The sequence below is a fragment of the Galeopterus variegatus genome, unplaced genomic scaffold (assembly GCF_000696425.1).
Source record: "Galeopterus variegatus unplaced genomic scaffold, G_variegatus-3.0.2 Scaffold264, whole genome shotgun sequence".
NCBI lineage: Eukaryota > Metazoa > Chordata > Mammalia > Dermoptera > Cynocephalidae > Galeopterus > Galeopterus variegatus.
In genome coordinates this window covers 747,047-765,519 of record NW_007726375.1, presented here as the reverse complement: position 1 = coordinate 765,519, position 18,473 = coordinate 747,047, and the positions used below count along the sequence as shown (strand labels likewise).

General features: G+C 38.7%; 1 protein-coding gene across 1 annotated transcript in view; it reads right to left on the bottom strand.

Moving 5' to 3' along the window:
• IL1RAPL1 (interleukin 1 receptor accessory protein-like 1) overlaps nt 1–18,473 on the bottom strand; it is a 628,540-nt gene that overhangs the window by 9,629 nt on the left and 600,438 nt on the right. Inside the window, exon 7 of the mRNA XM_008566696.1 lies at nt 8,303–8,446. Within this exon, the coding sequence (XP_008564918.1) occupies nt 8,303–8,446 (144 nt within the window). The remainder of the gene's footprint in view (nt 1–8,302; nt 8,447–18,473) is intronic.

Sequence of the window (18,473 nt, the reverse complement as noted above, 5' to 3'; positions counted from 1 at the left end):
AGGGCTACAAGCTTTTAAACAAAACTGTAAGGGACACTCCACACAAGGACATGGAGGAGCAAAGGATTTTGATGTCATTATGGTGTCTGTATTTTCTTTATAATTATGTCAGCACAAACGGTGCAGCAGAGCATAAGTTCTGCTCCAGAGACAGTAGGCTGCCCTTATCAGGATGGTCAGCTAGTGTTTAATAAAAATAAGGCAACACTCGAGAGGCAGCCACTACAAGCACTTAAACTATCCTTATTTCTGATCAAAAATAGATGCTTCATTAAGTAGCACAATGGATGTTAGAAATCAGGTTTCATTGTTAAAATTAGTGGCTTTTTACTAAGTATAATGAATCTTGGAAATATTTTCTCCATGGTGAAATCAGTGCTATTTCAGACATATGGATTGCTTACCATTTAGACACACACCGTACCCCTTGCAAGAATCTAGTAGGGCCTGTAGCCTGCCCTCTTGGGGAAGCTCTTCTAGGCTTAATTCCAAAATAGTCTTGTGCCCTGATGAAAAATATTCTTAGCCCAATCCTACTGCTGCAATATTGTCACATTTGCCTCAGGGGAAAATTTCTTGCAAAGTTTTTTTGGGAGCAAGCGCACATGCACACACACACACACAAAGTTGGAACTTCTTTAAGTTTATATGCCTGTCTGTTAATAAAATTATATATGGCAGAATTTGTTCAAACTTTCTTTTATTTTATTTTGAAATCAAGGTGGTGGAGGAATAGCTAACCCTCTCCTACCCCTAACCATTATGGTTACTTCATTTATCCAAAATAACCTGAGGATTATGCACGATTACATTCTTAGGTCAGTTCTCAACAGCTGTGTTTGTCCAAAGACCAGCATTTCATTTTAACTAGAACTCTGCATGTTCAGATTCCATGCGTGTGGCAATGCTGCAAAAGTAAGTTGGACCACTATTTAATAGCAAATGCTTTCTGAACTAAGAAGCCTCGACTTGCTCTGACAGGCAAAATGAAGGCAGTTTTTAAAAACAGAATTTCCCACTCTGGTACAATGACTGCAATTTTGGGAACTGGAGTAAATTTAGACCTGGGTTTAAATTCTGTCTTCCAGTCGTGTATCTCTGAATGTCAAGTAAGTAGTCAACACAGCACTTGATATTCAACAAATATTCAATAAATGGTCAGTGAATGTTGCCTATTGCCATAGCAAGTCATTACTTCAAAATATTAGCTAAACTTTCTTTCCCTGTTCTTTATACACTTTACCTTTCCTTACTTCCAAAAGTATATTATGAATTTCCCTTTCAGGGGAGCTAAATATGGTGGCCAAGAATAAAGAAGGCATTTCTCAGCTTTGACATGTAAAATACATTTTTTGAAAAGCCAAGACAAGAATCTGAAAAGCTTGATGTTTTTCTTAGCCATCTAAGAAAAAGAGGAAAAGACTCAGGAAAAGATTCATGGGAGAGCTAGGAATCATAGGGATTTGATGATGTCAGAGAAGTTTTCCACCACTGGAAGAGTAGATGATTATTCGACCATAATAGAATGTGTGTGTAGAAAGATCTAAGGGGATGTGACCGAGGTTTAGAGGCTGCTTGTGTTTTTCAAAAGAAGCCTCAGGATCCCAAGGAGGGGAAGGGAATAACAGAAGCTCCTAAGGCTTGAGGCAGAATCTGAGAAGAGTAAGGATTCATGTCCTTTTTCAAACAAAGATACTGGGAAATGGTAAACTTTGTAAAAAGTTCTTGCACCCAGCATGGGACCTGCATGTTAAAGAGGCAATAGGTGAAGGAGATGATTTTTTTAAAAAATAGGGATTTGAGTATGAGTATAGCAGAGTTTATGGTACTAGAAACACAGGTAAGAATGTCTGATTTTCCAAATGAGAAAAGTCTGGACTAGTGTGTGAAGCTTGTGACTGGAGGCCACAGTAAGGATCTTGGCCTTGAATAACCAAGTATGTCCAATACTCAAGTGTGTTCAAAGCAGCTCAGTGTGTCCAAAGACCAGGTGGTAGTAGCTCAAGTGGGAATGGGATGGCATATGCGACAGATGCCCTTCTTCTTTACCAAAAAGCTATACATGAGTTTCCTAGAAACAGGTTTCTTGGGTGAAAAAAGGAAGGAGAGGGGAGGTGGTAGATTCTAATTTTCAACTGAGTGTTAACCCAAAAGAAGATGAATTCCAAACCAGAAGTGACTGAGTTATCTTGGAGTGGCAAGGTTATAAGTTTTTGCCATCAGTGGAAATGGGAACTTGAGAGCCAAGTTGAATGGTTTTAGAGCACTAGAACATTAAAGAAAGTTGCATGTATGCACATCTAACTTTTGTTAAGATATAGATTTTGAACTTTGCTACATTATTACTATTATTACTGCAATATGGTTCTGATGAAACAGTGTTTCTGGAAGTTCTAGGGGGTCACGTGAGATGCAGCAAGAGAGAGGAGTTAAGGGTGGGCCCCTGACCATCATTTATTAGGAATAGGTCTGCTTTAATGTAAGGAGGTTACGCATGTGATTGTACTTGTAGTAAGATTTTCTTCCCATAATTTGAACACTCATTGCCTTGGCAGTCTTTGTACACTAACTTCACTTGTACATTAACATTACCCAGATGATAATTAAGTTTTTTATCTTGGTTTTCTTTGAGCCAAATGCATTCACCATGGCATCTCAAGGAAGTCCTAATAGGTCCCTGATTACATTCAAGATGGCTCTAGGGACAGAGTTCTAACAATTCCTAAGCCATTTATTAACTAAATTAGTTTTCTGAGAGAATCTCGTCATCTGTTAGAATACTATTTGTTAGTATGTGTTTGCTTTATTTTCTTACTTAAACCACTTTAGAAAAACCAAGGACCCAGCAGCTTCAGAATAGCAATGAAATCCAATAAGGTTACCCAAGTAACTGATTGAAGTGTTCACAATTGGCACGAACCCCCCCAAAAAAACCCTTCAAATAACTGAAGTTAAATTGTATATGATTCATACTTCTTCCATTATATCCCACCATATTCTATATTCAAAAATTGACAGATAAAAACTGCACTGGATATCGATGGTTTGGATAAAATGATATCATTCAGAACACACAATAACCATATTCAAAATAGGGTTAATAGATAGAGTGAGACTTTAGGTAATCTGCTTTTTCAAATATCGTCTACTGTGCTAATGGTACAAACAACAGCAGATCACTAGATTATACTAAACAGACATTTTTTAAAAATAAAAAATAATAGGGACTGTAAAGCTACACGACTATGCCAGTTGTCGAGCTCTTTTACCTGCTGGTAATTCTGCACCGACTGGGCCAATTGTTGAGCTATGGCTGGGGTTGGAGCTCACAGACCCCTCAAGCCCGTTATAGACTGAGTCACTGAAAGAAAGTGAGCTGAGATGCCAGGTACTGTTCACGCTTTATTAAAGGAAAAGAGTCTGCCGGGCTGCCCCCCATTTTGAGGTCAGCCCCAGGCTGCCCGTTGCTTTTGGTGCATAAGAAGTACCCTGCATCTCGGCTCACTTTCTTTCATTATGCTGGCCCTTAAAATAACTTTTGGACAACAAACAGTCAAGACCTTCTCAGCCGCAGGCCAACTCAATTTTCTCCCTTTCTCGCCTACAACTTATTCACTTTTCTTTCATTGAAAACTCCCAGTTCTCCTTTAAACCTAGCCCTCCCTTAAAATCCAGGCACTCTCATCCCCAAACACTCATGATCCTTAGAACACAATTGCATGGAGGCTTTAGACCTCTTTCTCAATTCCTTTCCACACCTCTCCCAGCATCCCATTACACAGTTCATAGACAGGAGCACCACCTCCACGCCTGCCCCCAGGTGGGTTATGCCGTAGTAAATATAACACAAACTATTGAGGCTGCACAACTCCCAAAGGAGGTTGGGGTTATACACTGCAGAGGACACCAAGCCTCCAATGACCCCATAGCCCAGGGAAACAAACTGGTGGATCTAACTGCAAAACAGGCGGCTCAGTCACCAGGACCCCACCCTTCCTCTCCTGCTCAGGTCCTTCTTATGGCCCCTATGCCCTTACCCCAATATACACCCCAAGAAATACAACAGCTCCAAAAACTGGGAGCACAGAGGAAGGACAACTGGTATACTCTCTCCGGTCACTATGTCCTCCCTACTACACAAGCTGAGCAAATCCTTTTAGATTTCCATGATTTGGTTCATATAGGCTATGAACTCCTACTACACCTTCTTCAGCCCTATATTACTCTCCGCACAAAAGGACACGCTATCTTCTAACCTTAGTAGATAGCTTTTCGGATTGGTTTGAGGCTTTTCCCTGCACTGCAGAGGATGCTACAGCAGTAACGCATGCTCTCACCTCAGAAACCATCCCTCGTTTTGGCCTATCCACCAGTCACTCACTCGCCTGCGGGATGCCCCCTGCAAGCCCACAGGCCTCAGCACCCCTCGAACTTATGTACGGTAGCCCCTTCACTCTCACACCTCTCCCTTCCAGCTCATCACGTTTAGGCTAGTATCTCCCTATGATTTCGCTCATTAGGGATCTTCTTTAGGAACAGGCCAACCTTCTATTACCTCATCCTTTCCCTAGCACCCCTCCCCAGACTTTAAACTGAGCCTGGGACAGCAAGTGTATATTAAAGCCTGAATCCCAAAGCCTCTCTCACCATGCTGGGAAGGGCCTTATACAGCACTTCTCGCCACCCCCACAGTAGTAAAAGTACTAGGAAAGGCCCCTTTGTATCACTTATCCTTGGTAAAACAAGCACCTGAGACTTTACCCAAAGAATCTGTTAACACCCAAACCAGAGGGGTCCCTCTACTCAACCCCCAACCCAACATCTCCTTACACTTTGTCCATTTTAGGACCCACAAAACTGAAAATCTCCAGGGCCTCTGCTCTTCCCCCAATCCCAGAAGGATGATCTTTCCCCTAGTGATTATCCTCTCACTCTTGCAGGCCCGCTTCCCTTTGCATCCTTCCTGTGATTTTCCTCCTGTCTCAATGCTCCCCCTTACCTGGAACATGGAGGTTCCAGGTCCGCAGGGACGATGCAGTCTTCAACGAATCGGACTGCTCCCCAAGTGACTCATCTGTCTCCCACTTTGCAAGAAACTTTTCGTGGTCACCCCCCTCCCTGTCGATGCAGCCTGCAATGTTTCCACAAACGTCTCTTCACTTTCCTCTAATCCCACCTCAGCGGGGACTGTCAGCCTTGTGTGGGGCCTGCCCACACTCTGCCTCACTAACACCAAATGCTACCACTCACTTACCCCCTCCTCATCCATGCCCTAAAACCGAAAAATATTTCCTATGTATCCTATTTCCCATAGGAAAAATATTTCCTATGTATCCTGTTGCCTGCCCCCTAACGTGATTTCTTGCATATTCATTTGGCTCATCCCCAACATCACTGTCCAGACAGGCGGATGGATGGGGATGGCACTGGGACTAACTTTGCCCCCCACAGGAAGTGCCCCCGCTTCTGTAGGACACTAATTGTATCTTTTTTAATTGGTGCAGGGATCCTTCCTGCAACTGGGACTGGCATAACAGGCCTTGCTACTGCCTCTCAATTCTATCAAAAACTCTCATAAGAACTAAATATAGAAAGCATCTCCTCCCTCCAGCGACAGGTCACCTCACTCTCAACAGTCGCTTTACAGAACCACCGGGCCCTTGACTTCCTTATAGCCGAGAAGGAAGGCACCTGCCTTTTCTTGGGGGAGGAATGCTGTTACTACGTAAATGAGTGTGGTGTGATCCAAAACAACTTAAACCATATAAAGGCAAGCATTGATCGCCAATGCAAAGGGTTACAAAACACAAACACACCTTGGGGGTGGCCCCAGTCACTAAACACTTGAATACTCTGGCTTATGCCCCTACTAGGACCCCTAACTTTGTCTCATCCTACTTTTTGGTCCCTGTCTCTTTTGGTGTTTCTCTAATTTCTTGCAGGAATGAGTGGAGGCTTTCACCAACCAAAAGGTCACCGTATTGTTCCTGCGCTGAGGATATCAGCCCCTCAGAATCAGCGACCCTTCCCCCAAGGAATACAGCCTCCCCACACGAAACCAATACCCCGCTGCCTAATTGTTTTACCCACCAACATAAATCTTTTACTTTTTCCATATCTTCACCCATCTCCAGCAGGAAGTAGCTTCAGAAGAACAAGACCTTCACCCCTTTTCCCTTCTCCCTATACTTAAAAGGTGGGAATGATGGATCTTGGAAGTGACCGGCACCATTGTGCACACAATAAGCACAAAATAGCTGCGGGCCTTGTCTTCCACTCCAGCACCAGACCCCTCCCACCTTCCCTTCAGGAGAAGCCTTGTGATTTAAACAGAAACTCTTTTGCTTCTGCAAGGGTGCAATTCTCCACCCTGGTCTTGCAGTTTCCATATTAGCATAATGCCCCTCCTTGATTGTATCAGCCAGCCCTTGGCGCCCTATATAAGCTCTACCACCCTACACCTGGTGCTGTCCTCCATTTTGAGGGCAGCCTGGCAGATTCTTTTCTTTTAATAAAGCTTCATCAGTACCCAGTGTCTCAGCTCACTTTCTTTCAGTCACAAACCCTTCACACGCCAGGCTGGGTCACCAGACCCCTCACATGCCAGGCTGGGTCGCCAGACCCCTCACACACAGGTCTGTGAGCTAGGTAACCGGCAAACAGATCCTTGCAAGCTGTAGGTTGGAAAGCATGGCTGCACAGAGCAGATGCCGGAGGCAGTCACCAGCAAAGCCATGGCAGTGCCGCACAGGCACACTAACTCCACGCATGCACAACTTGCTTACAAAGAATGCTGTACCACCCCCTACCTAACCTAAGGCGAGGGGAGCCTGATTAAATTATTCTATTTTCCCAACAGGGACTCAGTGTTCAATAAAATAATGTCTTTGGAAATAGACTTATTTTCAAATTCAGTCTAGGACACTTACAATAATATTTGTGTTATCTTCTTGAGTAAGCTATTTAATCTCTGGGAGCCTCAGTTGCCTTATCAGTAACATGGAGATTATCATATTGACCTCAGAATTTTTGCGAGGCTTAGCAAGACTGATTTTAAGAACGCCTAGCACTCTGCTTGGTATTCATCCAACAACAGCTCTGACATTGACAATTTTCTCATCTCTTTGAAGCAGTAGCAAAAAATAAATACTAATAATTTGTATGAATAGGCAAGAAACAAAGAACAAATAGGTAAATTGGCACTTAAAAACTAAAACAAATAGTTTTGCTGCAGCTCAGACTTCACCCTAATGGGAAGGGGAGAAGGGTAAATGAGGAGTGTTGGGCAGGGTGAATGAACTGCTCCTCTTCACAAGTCTGACAACCTACAGTTCTGCCTGTGGATTTATTTCTGAGGACCCTGGAAATTTGGCAACGTGGGGAATTGCTTTATTTTGCTTTGTATCATTTAGTGCAAAAGTGACAGTCAATGAAAAGAAAGTTTATAGATATCCTTTATAGAAACCTTTATCATCTATCTTCACTATTCTTTGTCAGTTTGCATATGCTTCTGGTATTGCAAGTTTATCTTGTGTTTGTGATCTTTTTCCAATGAACAAAAAGGAAGAAATTTAAATCCTCTAATGGGCAGTTTAGGGAACTGAGTTTTAAGGACCCCAAATTCCTCTTAGATTGTATACATATTCATGGCTGACCACAAGCAAATAATCATTATGATTTCTGTGAAAACAATATTTACTTGTCCAGTGTGAATGAAAATATTAGATGTATTATTGTGAAAACAATGTGCTTGTACACTTTTCTATCTGTTGGTCCACACTTGGAATAAAAATTAGCCTATCTAAATATAGCTAAATAAACAAGATTGAAAAGACTGCTGGGTGAATTCAAACATATTCAGTATAGTTTATTATAACTGATCAGTTTAAACAGGAACAAATTGAGATTCACTTCAAACTACTGGGCTAGAGAACAAAATTAAATGAGACACTCCTCACCTATAGAAGAGGAAAGCTAGCCTTTCAATACTGATTACAAGGTGAGAGAAAATAAATACTGATGGCATTGCAATCCATGTTTGTAATTTGTGAGTGCTGTTTGGAATACGATTCTAAAAAGGATAGGTGTTTTCTGTACCCTTCAGAGGAAAATACCTATTGGTTCCGAAGCATTACATATATATTTCTGGCCAAAAAAATGAATTTACAAACTGAACATTGAAAAATTATTAGAGGTGCTACCAGTGGTTATGAAGGTAACTTTTCTTTCCCCTCAATAAAGCAAAGACAGGAAATAAATAAGAATATTCAGAAAGAACAATGAAAGGGAGAACTCAACTTACCTCCATCCAGCTCCTCAGCTCCAAAATGATTCCTGTAGAAGAGCATGATTTCTATCTTGTAACACTTGTAGATGGTCACCAAACAAACAAGCAGCAAGAGGATAGCACCAAGCCCTCCAGCAAGTTCGACTGTGTACATTAGCTCTAGAAAAGAAAAAAAAAAAGAAATCACAACAGGGAATTATACAATATCCACATCTAAAATCATAAATTCAATTTAATTGTACATTTCTCTGGATAAGACCAGATGTGGGTAATGGGTTAACATGACCCCTACCCTTCTTGCACGAGAATTTGACCTTTTGATAACTTTGTAGCTCTGTTTCCTTAGTAACCAGATAAGGTGGTATGTGGTAACTATGTTGCTAAGCAACACTGCTTATGGTAAAAATGAACCTTGGTTAGGAGATTTCATTTGGACTGAGAGAAGTATAAATACCTGATTGGAAACTATAATATTGGGTTTGTCTAAGTGCAGTAACTCTTATATGTAAACATATCCCTTGTGGAGATCCTGCAAACTATGCTTATGGGGTTGATAAAAGAAATATTAGCTCCTGTGGATAGGAAGTTATAAGCCAGGATGGCTTCTGAACTCACCCAGTGTGAATCTTGATCCTCTCACCTAAGCTGTCACCTGGGGGTTGGGCTGAAGGGAGGTGAGGGGGTCAGACAGCACAGTCCCTGGAGGGCACTACAGACTGTTGCATAGAGAGTGGGAGGACTACCTAATGAATGCTGCTGTCTGTTGACTCCTGCCAGGAGCAATGGCTTCTGTATTATATCTTTCTGAACAGAGGGGTGTCAAGGTACTCTACCATAGTCTTGGAGGCTGAATGCTTACTTGGGCTTGAGAAGTAGGCTTCCTAGTGGATATCACAACAAAATATGTTGGTAGTATTTTCCTTTCATTATTTAAAATGTTTTCTCCTTTTTCTTTCCTTCCCCTTTTACTAGGCATGTTACTACTTTCTGTCCAAAAGAGGAATTTTTTTGACACTCACTGTATAAAAATTCTCTTTTTTTTATTGAATGTCTATATTACATTAAAAATTATCAGGCAAATTTGAGGATAAAATATTTACTTTTTTTCTCCTTAAGCATGTATGGACATTGTAACAAAATTAAGGTTTCTGGCATTTCAATAGTAAGCCAGCATGCACAGATTTTGAAACTCACTTTTTTTTTTGTCTTTTTCGTGACCAGTAAGGGGATCGCAACCCTTGGCTTGGTGTTGCCCGCACCGCAGTCCTATATAGGATCCGAACCCGTGGCTGGAGCGTCGCTGGGCTCCCAGCGCTGCACTCTCCCGAGTGCGCCACGGGGCCAGCCCTGAAACTCACTTTAACTGAGTACCTGTGTATGCATGTTGTCCTTGATTATCATAGTCCAAATGTTGCTACTAATAAGTAGCCATTGTTCCCTGCAGTTGACAACTACTTTGAAAAGTACTAGTTTCCTTAATTACCATTAAATATAAATATTCTTGAATTTAAAACTCTAGAATAATGGCTTTTTCAATGGACTACTACTCAGCCATAAAAAAGAATGAAATCCTGTCATTTGTGGCAACATAGATGAGCCTGGAGGACATTATGTTAAATGAAATAAGCCAAGAACAGAAAAATACTGCATGTTCTCACTCATATGTGGAAGCTAAGAAAATTGATCACATAGAGGTAGAGAGCAGAATGGTGGTTAACAGAGGCTGGGAAGGGTAATGGGGGAGGAGGGATAGTGAGAGGTTGGTTAATAGATACAAAATAACTACTACTACTAATACTAATACTACTACTGCTGCTGCTACTACTGCTACTACTGCTGCTGCTGCTGCTACTACTACTACTACTACTACTACTACTACTACTACTACTACTACTACTACTACTACTACTACTACTACTACTACTACTACTACTACTACTACTACTAGAATGGAGCAACAAAAAGACAGTTCCTGCTTTTTCTTATTTATCCTTGCATGTGAATCTATCAAAATAGAACCAAATCTACTGATCCAAGTGGGGACTGAGCCCATAAACATTTTCAACCTCTGTTAAGTGGTTCACATCAGAAAATAGTTGATCAGGGCCAACCCCATGGCACACTCGGGAGAGTGTGGCGCTGGGGGCCAACGATGCTCCCGCCGCGGGTTCGGATCCTATATAGGAAAGGCCGGTGTGCTCGTGGGTTGCGATCCCCTTACCGGTCACGAAAAAGACAAAAAAACAAAAAACAAAACAAAACAAAAAAACAAAAAAAGAAAATAGTTGATCAAAATGTTTTATAAAAATTTGATATTTTAACCACAGTTTTAGTTGAGACAACACTGGTATCCTATCTGTTTATGATATGGGCTCTTAAATCCAGAATGTTACATTTGAGTTTGCTTGCACCAAGAACTAAATTCTGCTCCTAAAATAAAATAAAATAATGGTGTTTTGGATTCTGTAATTTAGAATCCACCACAAGTTACCTAATTTCAAGATATAGTCAATGTCAGTTCAGAATGAAAACTTTAAAATAATCCATAGGTTTGCAGTGACAAGTACTCTTGGATTAGAAGATCATTCCTGAGTTCTCATAAATGGGGTGAAATAATGATGAGAGCAGTGCAGTATCAGTAATAAATAATCTGAAAAGTGTGGCCACCATTTTTTCACAAGAACATTGTGTGTGTGTGTGTTTGTACGTGATGTCACTTTTCCTTTAATAATTACAGAAAAAAATCTCAGTCAGGTTTCTCATTATCTAGTCCTTCATTCCTAATTCAACAGTTTAATTAAAACAACACATATAACTACTGTTTAATCAAGTGCATTTTCTGCACTTATTAAAATTAAATGAAAAATACAAGAAAATCTTATTAAAATGATTGGACTTTATGAATTTAAGAAAGAAAAAATAAAGTAAGATATTAAATCGTTTAGAGTCTAAGTAAATTAATACGAAGTGTGAAATATTGAAAAATACCTCCACTAGCTTTATCTGCTGACCTTGTGAGGAAGCACACAAGAGAGTGCTACAAAAGTACCAGGAATGAAAAACAAGATGGTTTTCAGTATAATGTATTCCCTCTATTATGTGAACAGAAAAGATAAGTGGGTAGATAATACTGTGGGGTGAATTGGGTCTTGTTCTCTTAAGATACAAGTTAAATTTCACAACAGAAAGAAACCTGCCTAAAACTGTAACCTACACCCATAGGTTGATTTATATACCAGAAAAATCTGGTTTAAAATACACTGGATATGATGGGAGAGATAAAGCATTCAGACTATGGCTTCTTTAAAGATTTATTCTGCTTTCTTGATACAGCCACTATGGAAAACAGCAAGGAGATTCCTCAGAGAACTAAAAATAGACCCACCTTATGACCCAGCTATCTCACTACTGGGTATATACCCAAGGGAAATGAAATAAATATATCAAAAAGACACTTGCACTCCCATGTTCATCGCAACAGTGTTCACAACAGCAAAGAGATGGAATGAATGGATAAAAAAACTGTGGTGTATATAATAGAATACTATTCAGCTGTAAAAGAAAAAAATTGATATCCTATCCTTCGCAGCAACAGACAAATACTGCATGATATTACTCACATGTGGAATCTAAAAAAAAAAAAAGTGGTTTTCATAGAATTAGAGAATAGAATAATATTTACCAGGGGAGTGGGGGTGGGGAAGAGAAGTGGTGGACTAATGGGTACAAAGCTATACTATCTACTCTAAGTGAATCATTGTGCAATACATGTATGTATTGAAACAACATACTGTTCTCCACAAATATGTACAAATAAATGTTAAAATATTTTGAAGAAAAACTTATTATTTTTCTAATTTAGTATATTAAACACTTGGAATTTACCACTCTAAAATTTCTTACATAAAATAAATTGAAAAATAATCAAAAACACTTAACTTCCACCCCCAAACTTTGCTAGTGAGAATACCCAATGGCACCACTACATTAAGAAATTGGCAATAGTTTCTAATAAAGTTAAAAATGAATGCACCCTATGAATAGCAATTCCACTCCTAGGAATTTACCCAAGAGAAATATAAGCAGATATCTGCAAGAAGAGTTGTATGAGAATGTTCAGAGTAGTCTTAGTCATAGTAGCCACAACTGGAAACAACCCAAGTGTCCATTAACAGGAGATGATGAACAAACTATGGTATATCCATACAATAGAATATACTCAGCAATAAAAAGAATAAACTACTGATATACATGACACACATGAATCTCTCACAATTATGTCAGGCGAAGGAAGCCAGATCCAAAGTAATACCTACTATATGATTCTCTTTAAATTAAATACAAGAACAGACCAAAATAATCCATAGTGACAGAAATAAGAAAATGGATGCTTTGGAGATGGATGAAGGGAAAATTTATTGGAAAGATACAAGAGGGAACTTTCTGTGATAAAGGAAATATTCTGTATCTTGTTTTATATGTGGATACACAAGGGTATGCATTTGTCAAAACTCATTGAGCTGAATGCTTAAGATCTACACATTTTATCTCATGTTAATCATATTACAATTATTTAAAAATTTGATATTTTACAAAAAGCCATTATAAGTTCAAAGCCAAGGCCTATATGGAAAAATGCTTTAAAGAAAGATGAGAATCAGGACAGCTGCCCTGCTGTAGATAACTGCCCAGGCAGGGAATAATTCTTCTATGGTGTCTCTAAGTACACCCTTTGCATTTGGAGTCCTGGCTCCAGGCCTGGGCATGTAGTACGTTTTAAGTGCCCATATCTAGTCAAGCAGCATTGAAAACAATAAAAAACTATGCCTAATATTATCAAAAAGGCAAAAAATAACAAATGCTGGAGAGGATGCAGAGGAAAAGGAACTCCTCTTCAATGTTGGTGGGAATGTAAATTAGTACAGTAGTTAAGGAAACAGAACAGAAGTTCCTCAAAAGACTAAAAACAGAAGTATTATACAATCCAGATCCAGCAATCACACTACTGGGTCCATATCCAAAGGAAAGAAAGTCAGCATGTCAAAGGGATACCTGAACTCTAATGTTTATTGCAGCACTATCCATAATAAGCAAGATATTGACTCAGCTTAAGTGTCCGTCAACAGGTGATTGGATAAAGAAAATATGGTATCTAGGGCCGCCCCATGGCTCACTCAGGAGAGTGCGGCGCTGGGAGCGCCAAGGCTGCGGGTTCGGATCCTATATAGTGTTGGCCGGTGCGCTCACTGGCTGAGCGTGATGCTGACCACACTGTGCCGAGGGTTGTGATCCCCTTACTGGTCAAAAAAAAAAAAAAGAAAATATGGTATCTATACATAATGGAGTACTATTCAAGCATAAAAAAGAGTGAAATCCTGCCATTTGCAGCAACACGAATGAGCCTGGAGAAACTTATGTTGAGTGAAATAAGCAAAGCACAGAGGGATAAATACCACATGTGCTCATTCATATGTGGGAGCAAAGAGAGAAAAAGGAAGGAAAGAAAGACCACAGTGGTGCACTGGTCTTGCAGAAGGAGAGAGCATTCCTTGCGCTACAAAGTGGAGTCAGGGGGAAAGGGGGAGGGAGAGGGAGGTTGGGGATAATTGGGTGGGGGACACGGGGTACAAATGCAACTTGTGGTAATGGGTATGCTGCCAGTATGAATCTGGCCTTCACATCATAGGCACAAGGGGTGACAATCAGCTTTGTAGCTCATAAATATTCATAACCAATAAAAAATCACATTGTATCCCATAAATACATACAATTATTATATGCCAACTAAAAATAATAACAAACTTTAAAAAAAAACTATGCCTGAAACATAATCCTATCAAACTAATAAACAGAATTTTCATTTTCTCCAGATGGCATTTATAATACTGGTTTCCATATACTTTTAAAATAAGTTTTAAAAAATTGAATATGTATAAATTAGAGGAAAAAAAAGTATGAAAGTACATTCTTTTTATTTTTAAAGAAGTGCCAAAATGTGAGTTATTCCCATTGCTAGATGTCAGGAGTCATTCAAAAAATTATATAGACTACCTACAATACTCTATTTACTTAGCCAATCAATAGTATTGTCTGAAATGCAATCAAAAAAAGAGAGCAGGGTTTAGGTAGCTTAGCAATTACAGAAACAGTCTTATGACACTTGAATAACTCCTTTAAGATACAAACATATAAAAAGTTATATATACCTAGAGAATGAGCAATAAGCAAGAATAATTCTTCTGAACCAGACAGTCATTTATTAATAATAGAAATACCAAAAACTGGTCCAAAAAAACCAGCATTTACAAGAAGCTAATTTATCCTAAGAGTTTCTCAAATTTTACCCCAGATATTTCTGTACTATCACACACAGAAGCACGGTGTTCTTATAACATCCTTAAAAGGAGGACAGGAAATAAAGGTGTCTTTCCGGCCGAGCCTGTGGCGCACTCTGGAGAGTGCGGCGCTGGGAGCGCAGCGACGTTCCCACCGCCGGGTTCAGATCCTATATAGGAATGGCCAGTGTGCTCACTGGCTGAGCGCGGTGTGGGCGACACCACACCAAGGGTTGTGGTCCCCTTACCGGTCACGAAAAAGGACAAAAAATAAAAAATAAAGGGCCTTTCCTCGCAGTGCACGCACCAGTGCCTGCTCCTTAGTTACTACCTTATTTTGAATGCAAGAATGTAATATACATGCCTACATACTATAAATTTGTGAAGGTTAAATTTTTTTTTTCCATTTGAATTAAGTAAGTCACGTTGGTTTATATAGCATGTGAACCACCCCCTACAAAAAATGGTGCATTAGATTTAGTCTCCACATTCTTTTGCTCCTAGCCGGAAACACATTCATTAATATGAGTGCTACCTATTATTACTTATTCCTTGGGTGAGGGCAAAATTACTAGGGGTTAAATTCTGTCAAAGTTGAAAGAAAGTATTTGGGCCCACTGCTGCATTTAATCTTTACATTACAATGTGGATGGTGCTACCCCAGCAAATGTCATTTTCTGTCTGAAATAGGATCTGCTTTTCAGCTCTAGTTCAAGTTGCCTGGAGTGGCAGCATTTAAAAAATAAAAAAGATTCCATTTCAGCACAATTCAACATCTGAGGACGGAAAAAGAAAGTACAGACCTTTTAAAATCTGTTTAGCCTTTGTGTTATTTTGTTAAAATGATAGGCTCTGCCCCCTTTAAGGGACTGAGACTAAATATTGAAAACTGTAAAGCAAAATCACTAGGCAGAACCTAAGGGAAACTGGCATTTGGTTAAACACAACAAATGAACAAGTGCCAAAGAGTTACATTTAAGGGCACCAGCAGTCATTTCGTTACAGGCAATTAACAATAGTCCTTGGAAAGCTCCAGTATGGGCTAAGGGAAAACACATTGATTATTGCCACAGTAGTAGACTCCTTTCGGGATAAATTATTTCAATTTAAAACTAGATTTGCTACAAACATTTTGAGCAATGACTACAATTTTTTCTTATCAAGACAGTTGGAGAAAGCAACCCCATAAAAGAAACAGCTAATTAAAATAAAGCACATGCCATCTCTTAGTATATTGGATTACATTGCAAATAATAAATGCATTTGGTTTACACTAATCTTGCTGCAATTACCTAGTGTAGTTTGGGATCCTTTTTTTTTAATTGGTCTGTACCTGGTGGTACTGTTTGCAAACTTTCTCTGTTGGAAATCTTTGAAGAGAAAAAGATTTATTAAGCAAAGTAAACAAAAGTTCATAGGTACTTTTGAATTCTTCACTTGTAGTTTTCATTTTGTATCTTCATTTGATCTCTATATGTATTGTGTGTGTGTGTACATATACACACACACACACTTTATATATATAAAATCTTGTCTAAAAATCTTCAAGATTTTAGGTGGCTTATTCTTACATAGTTCAGGCTAAAGTTGGTTCATTCACTATACAAAGTCCTTTGAAATGTTCTGCCCTGATTTGTATGCAGTAAAATGCAAGTTTGTGGGGAAAATGCATGATAGACACTATAATGATCCCAGTTTATTCATTAGACTCACCAAGTACATTTCTTCTTCTCTCATTGTGTTATAAAGAGCTAAAGTTTATAAGGATTTATCCATCCACATAAATTCATATGCATATTTATTTCTCTGGAGCTGTATAACGTATTTGTTCCTGGCAGGAAGATAATTATGCTCAGCCTACAAAGATATTCAGCTCAATTCTACAATACATCAGTGCAATTTAGAAGCAGTTATAATTTTTTTTTTGGTAACACATTAAGAAACTGAGTTGCTATTTACATAACAGCAAGAACATGTATGGGGAACGTATAAACTCGTACGTAAATTAGCAGTTTTGCTCTTGCAAAAGTCCTTTTTGGAACAAGGCAGGGTATACCAAAAATAATTATGATAATAAAAATGAAATTGGCCCCTGAATGGAGCAGCTTGATCTGTGTGACTAAACATTTGGACAAAAGATTACCTTCCAAATGTATATTTTGCCATTTTGGAAAAAGGTTTGCATGCAAAGCATCAAATTAACTTTTACTTACTGCCAATCGAGAATGCAAATATGGTCATTGGTTAAGGCCCATCATTAGGGTCTAGTTAAGACTAAGGTCCCACAAGTCCTTGGAACTTAATTGTTACATGTTAATGAACTATTAAATATGAAAAATAAAATAAAAGACGAGGAAAAAAGTGCATCATGCTCTATGCAGTTTGCTAAAGCCTACCCTTGGATTGTGCTTTTCCTCTCCCTAAACCAGATAAGAAGAATGCTAAGCTGTTTTTTTCTTCCTATGAAGTAAGACATATTCATAAGTGGTATGTTTTAAAGGATGAATTAAAATGAATAATGACAGTAATTGAACAAAGTATGAACCATCAGTCCATATTAATTATAAGCAAACAAATAAAAAGGGAAATCTCTCCCTAAGAATAGAATGCCAACCGGTAAATATGGAAGGAATGAGAGAGTTAGAAATCACCATTTCTTCAACCATCATCATAACATTTTTTGGGGGACAAGAATCATCAGCAGATGTTAAAATTATTGGGCATAAGATTGGTGAGGCAGGTTACTTACACTGTCTCAAAGTACCTCCCCACTGATTATTTATTAATGACTAAGGGGAAAATGGACACCATCTTAAAGAAAAGACCAAAGTTAACACCACCAGTAATGAGGCAAATCGACAACATGTGCCAATGTCATTTATGTAGTATTCTAGCCTGAAACACATAAACATCTGAAAAATGAGGAAGTTTCCGGCCAACTCAAACAGAGGGACAACTACAGAAAAGAAAATCATCTGGTTCCCACTCTTCAAAAATGTCAATGTTATGAAAGACAAAGACTAAAGAGACTAGACAGCTACACGCAATGCATAATTCTGGATGGGAAATATGGTAGAAAGGGTATCGATTGGGAACATTTTTGAAATTTGAATACAGACAATGTAATAAACAATAGCATTTTATCATTTTCAATTTTCCTGAATTTCATAAGCGTACTCTGGTTATATAACAAAATATCCTTGTTTTCAGGAGATTCACACTGAAGAATTTAGTCACAATGACTGCAATTTACTCTCGTGGTTTAGCAATAAAATGTGCTATATGCTTGTATACACAGTGTAGCTCTATCATTTGTCTATATATCTATAGGAAGAGAGATAAATTAAATGTGGCAAAATAATACTAATTGGTGAATATAGGTAGAGAAGATATGTGGAACTTTATTACACTATTCTTACAATTTTTCTGTAACGTCTGCATTTTTTATTCCAAAATAGAAGTTAGAAGATAAAAGACATATCAAATGGTAAGATCACATTATTGCAAGTGTTATTGTAATTAGAGTGTATTTTGGGTTGATTATGTTTGGATTAAAATTGTATTATTTATACCTATTCTAATCTAGTCTGTACAAAGTCTTCAATTTAATCTTCCTAAAACATGTCTTCACCTTGGAATTTTCTTCATGAACCTTTAGTTGATTTACATTGCACATGGAAGAAAGTCAAAAGCAGCTAACTAATCTCCAGCAATAATTTATCCCTCCAATGTGAATTGAATTTGACCTGTTTTCCCAATAAGGTACAGACCCAGAACCTCTCCTTTCCATTTATCGAAACCCTACCAATCCTTTAAGGGAAGGCTAAGATCTGTACTTTCAATGAAGCTTT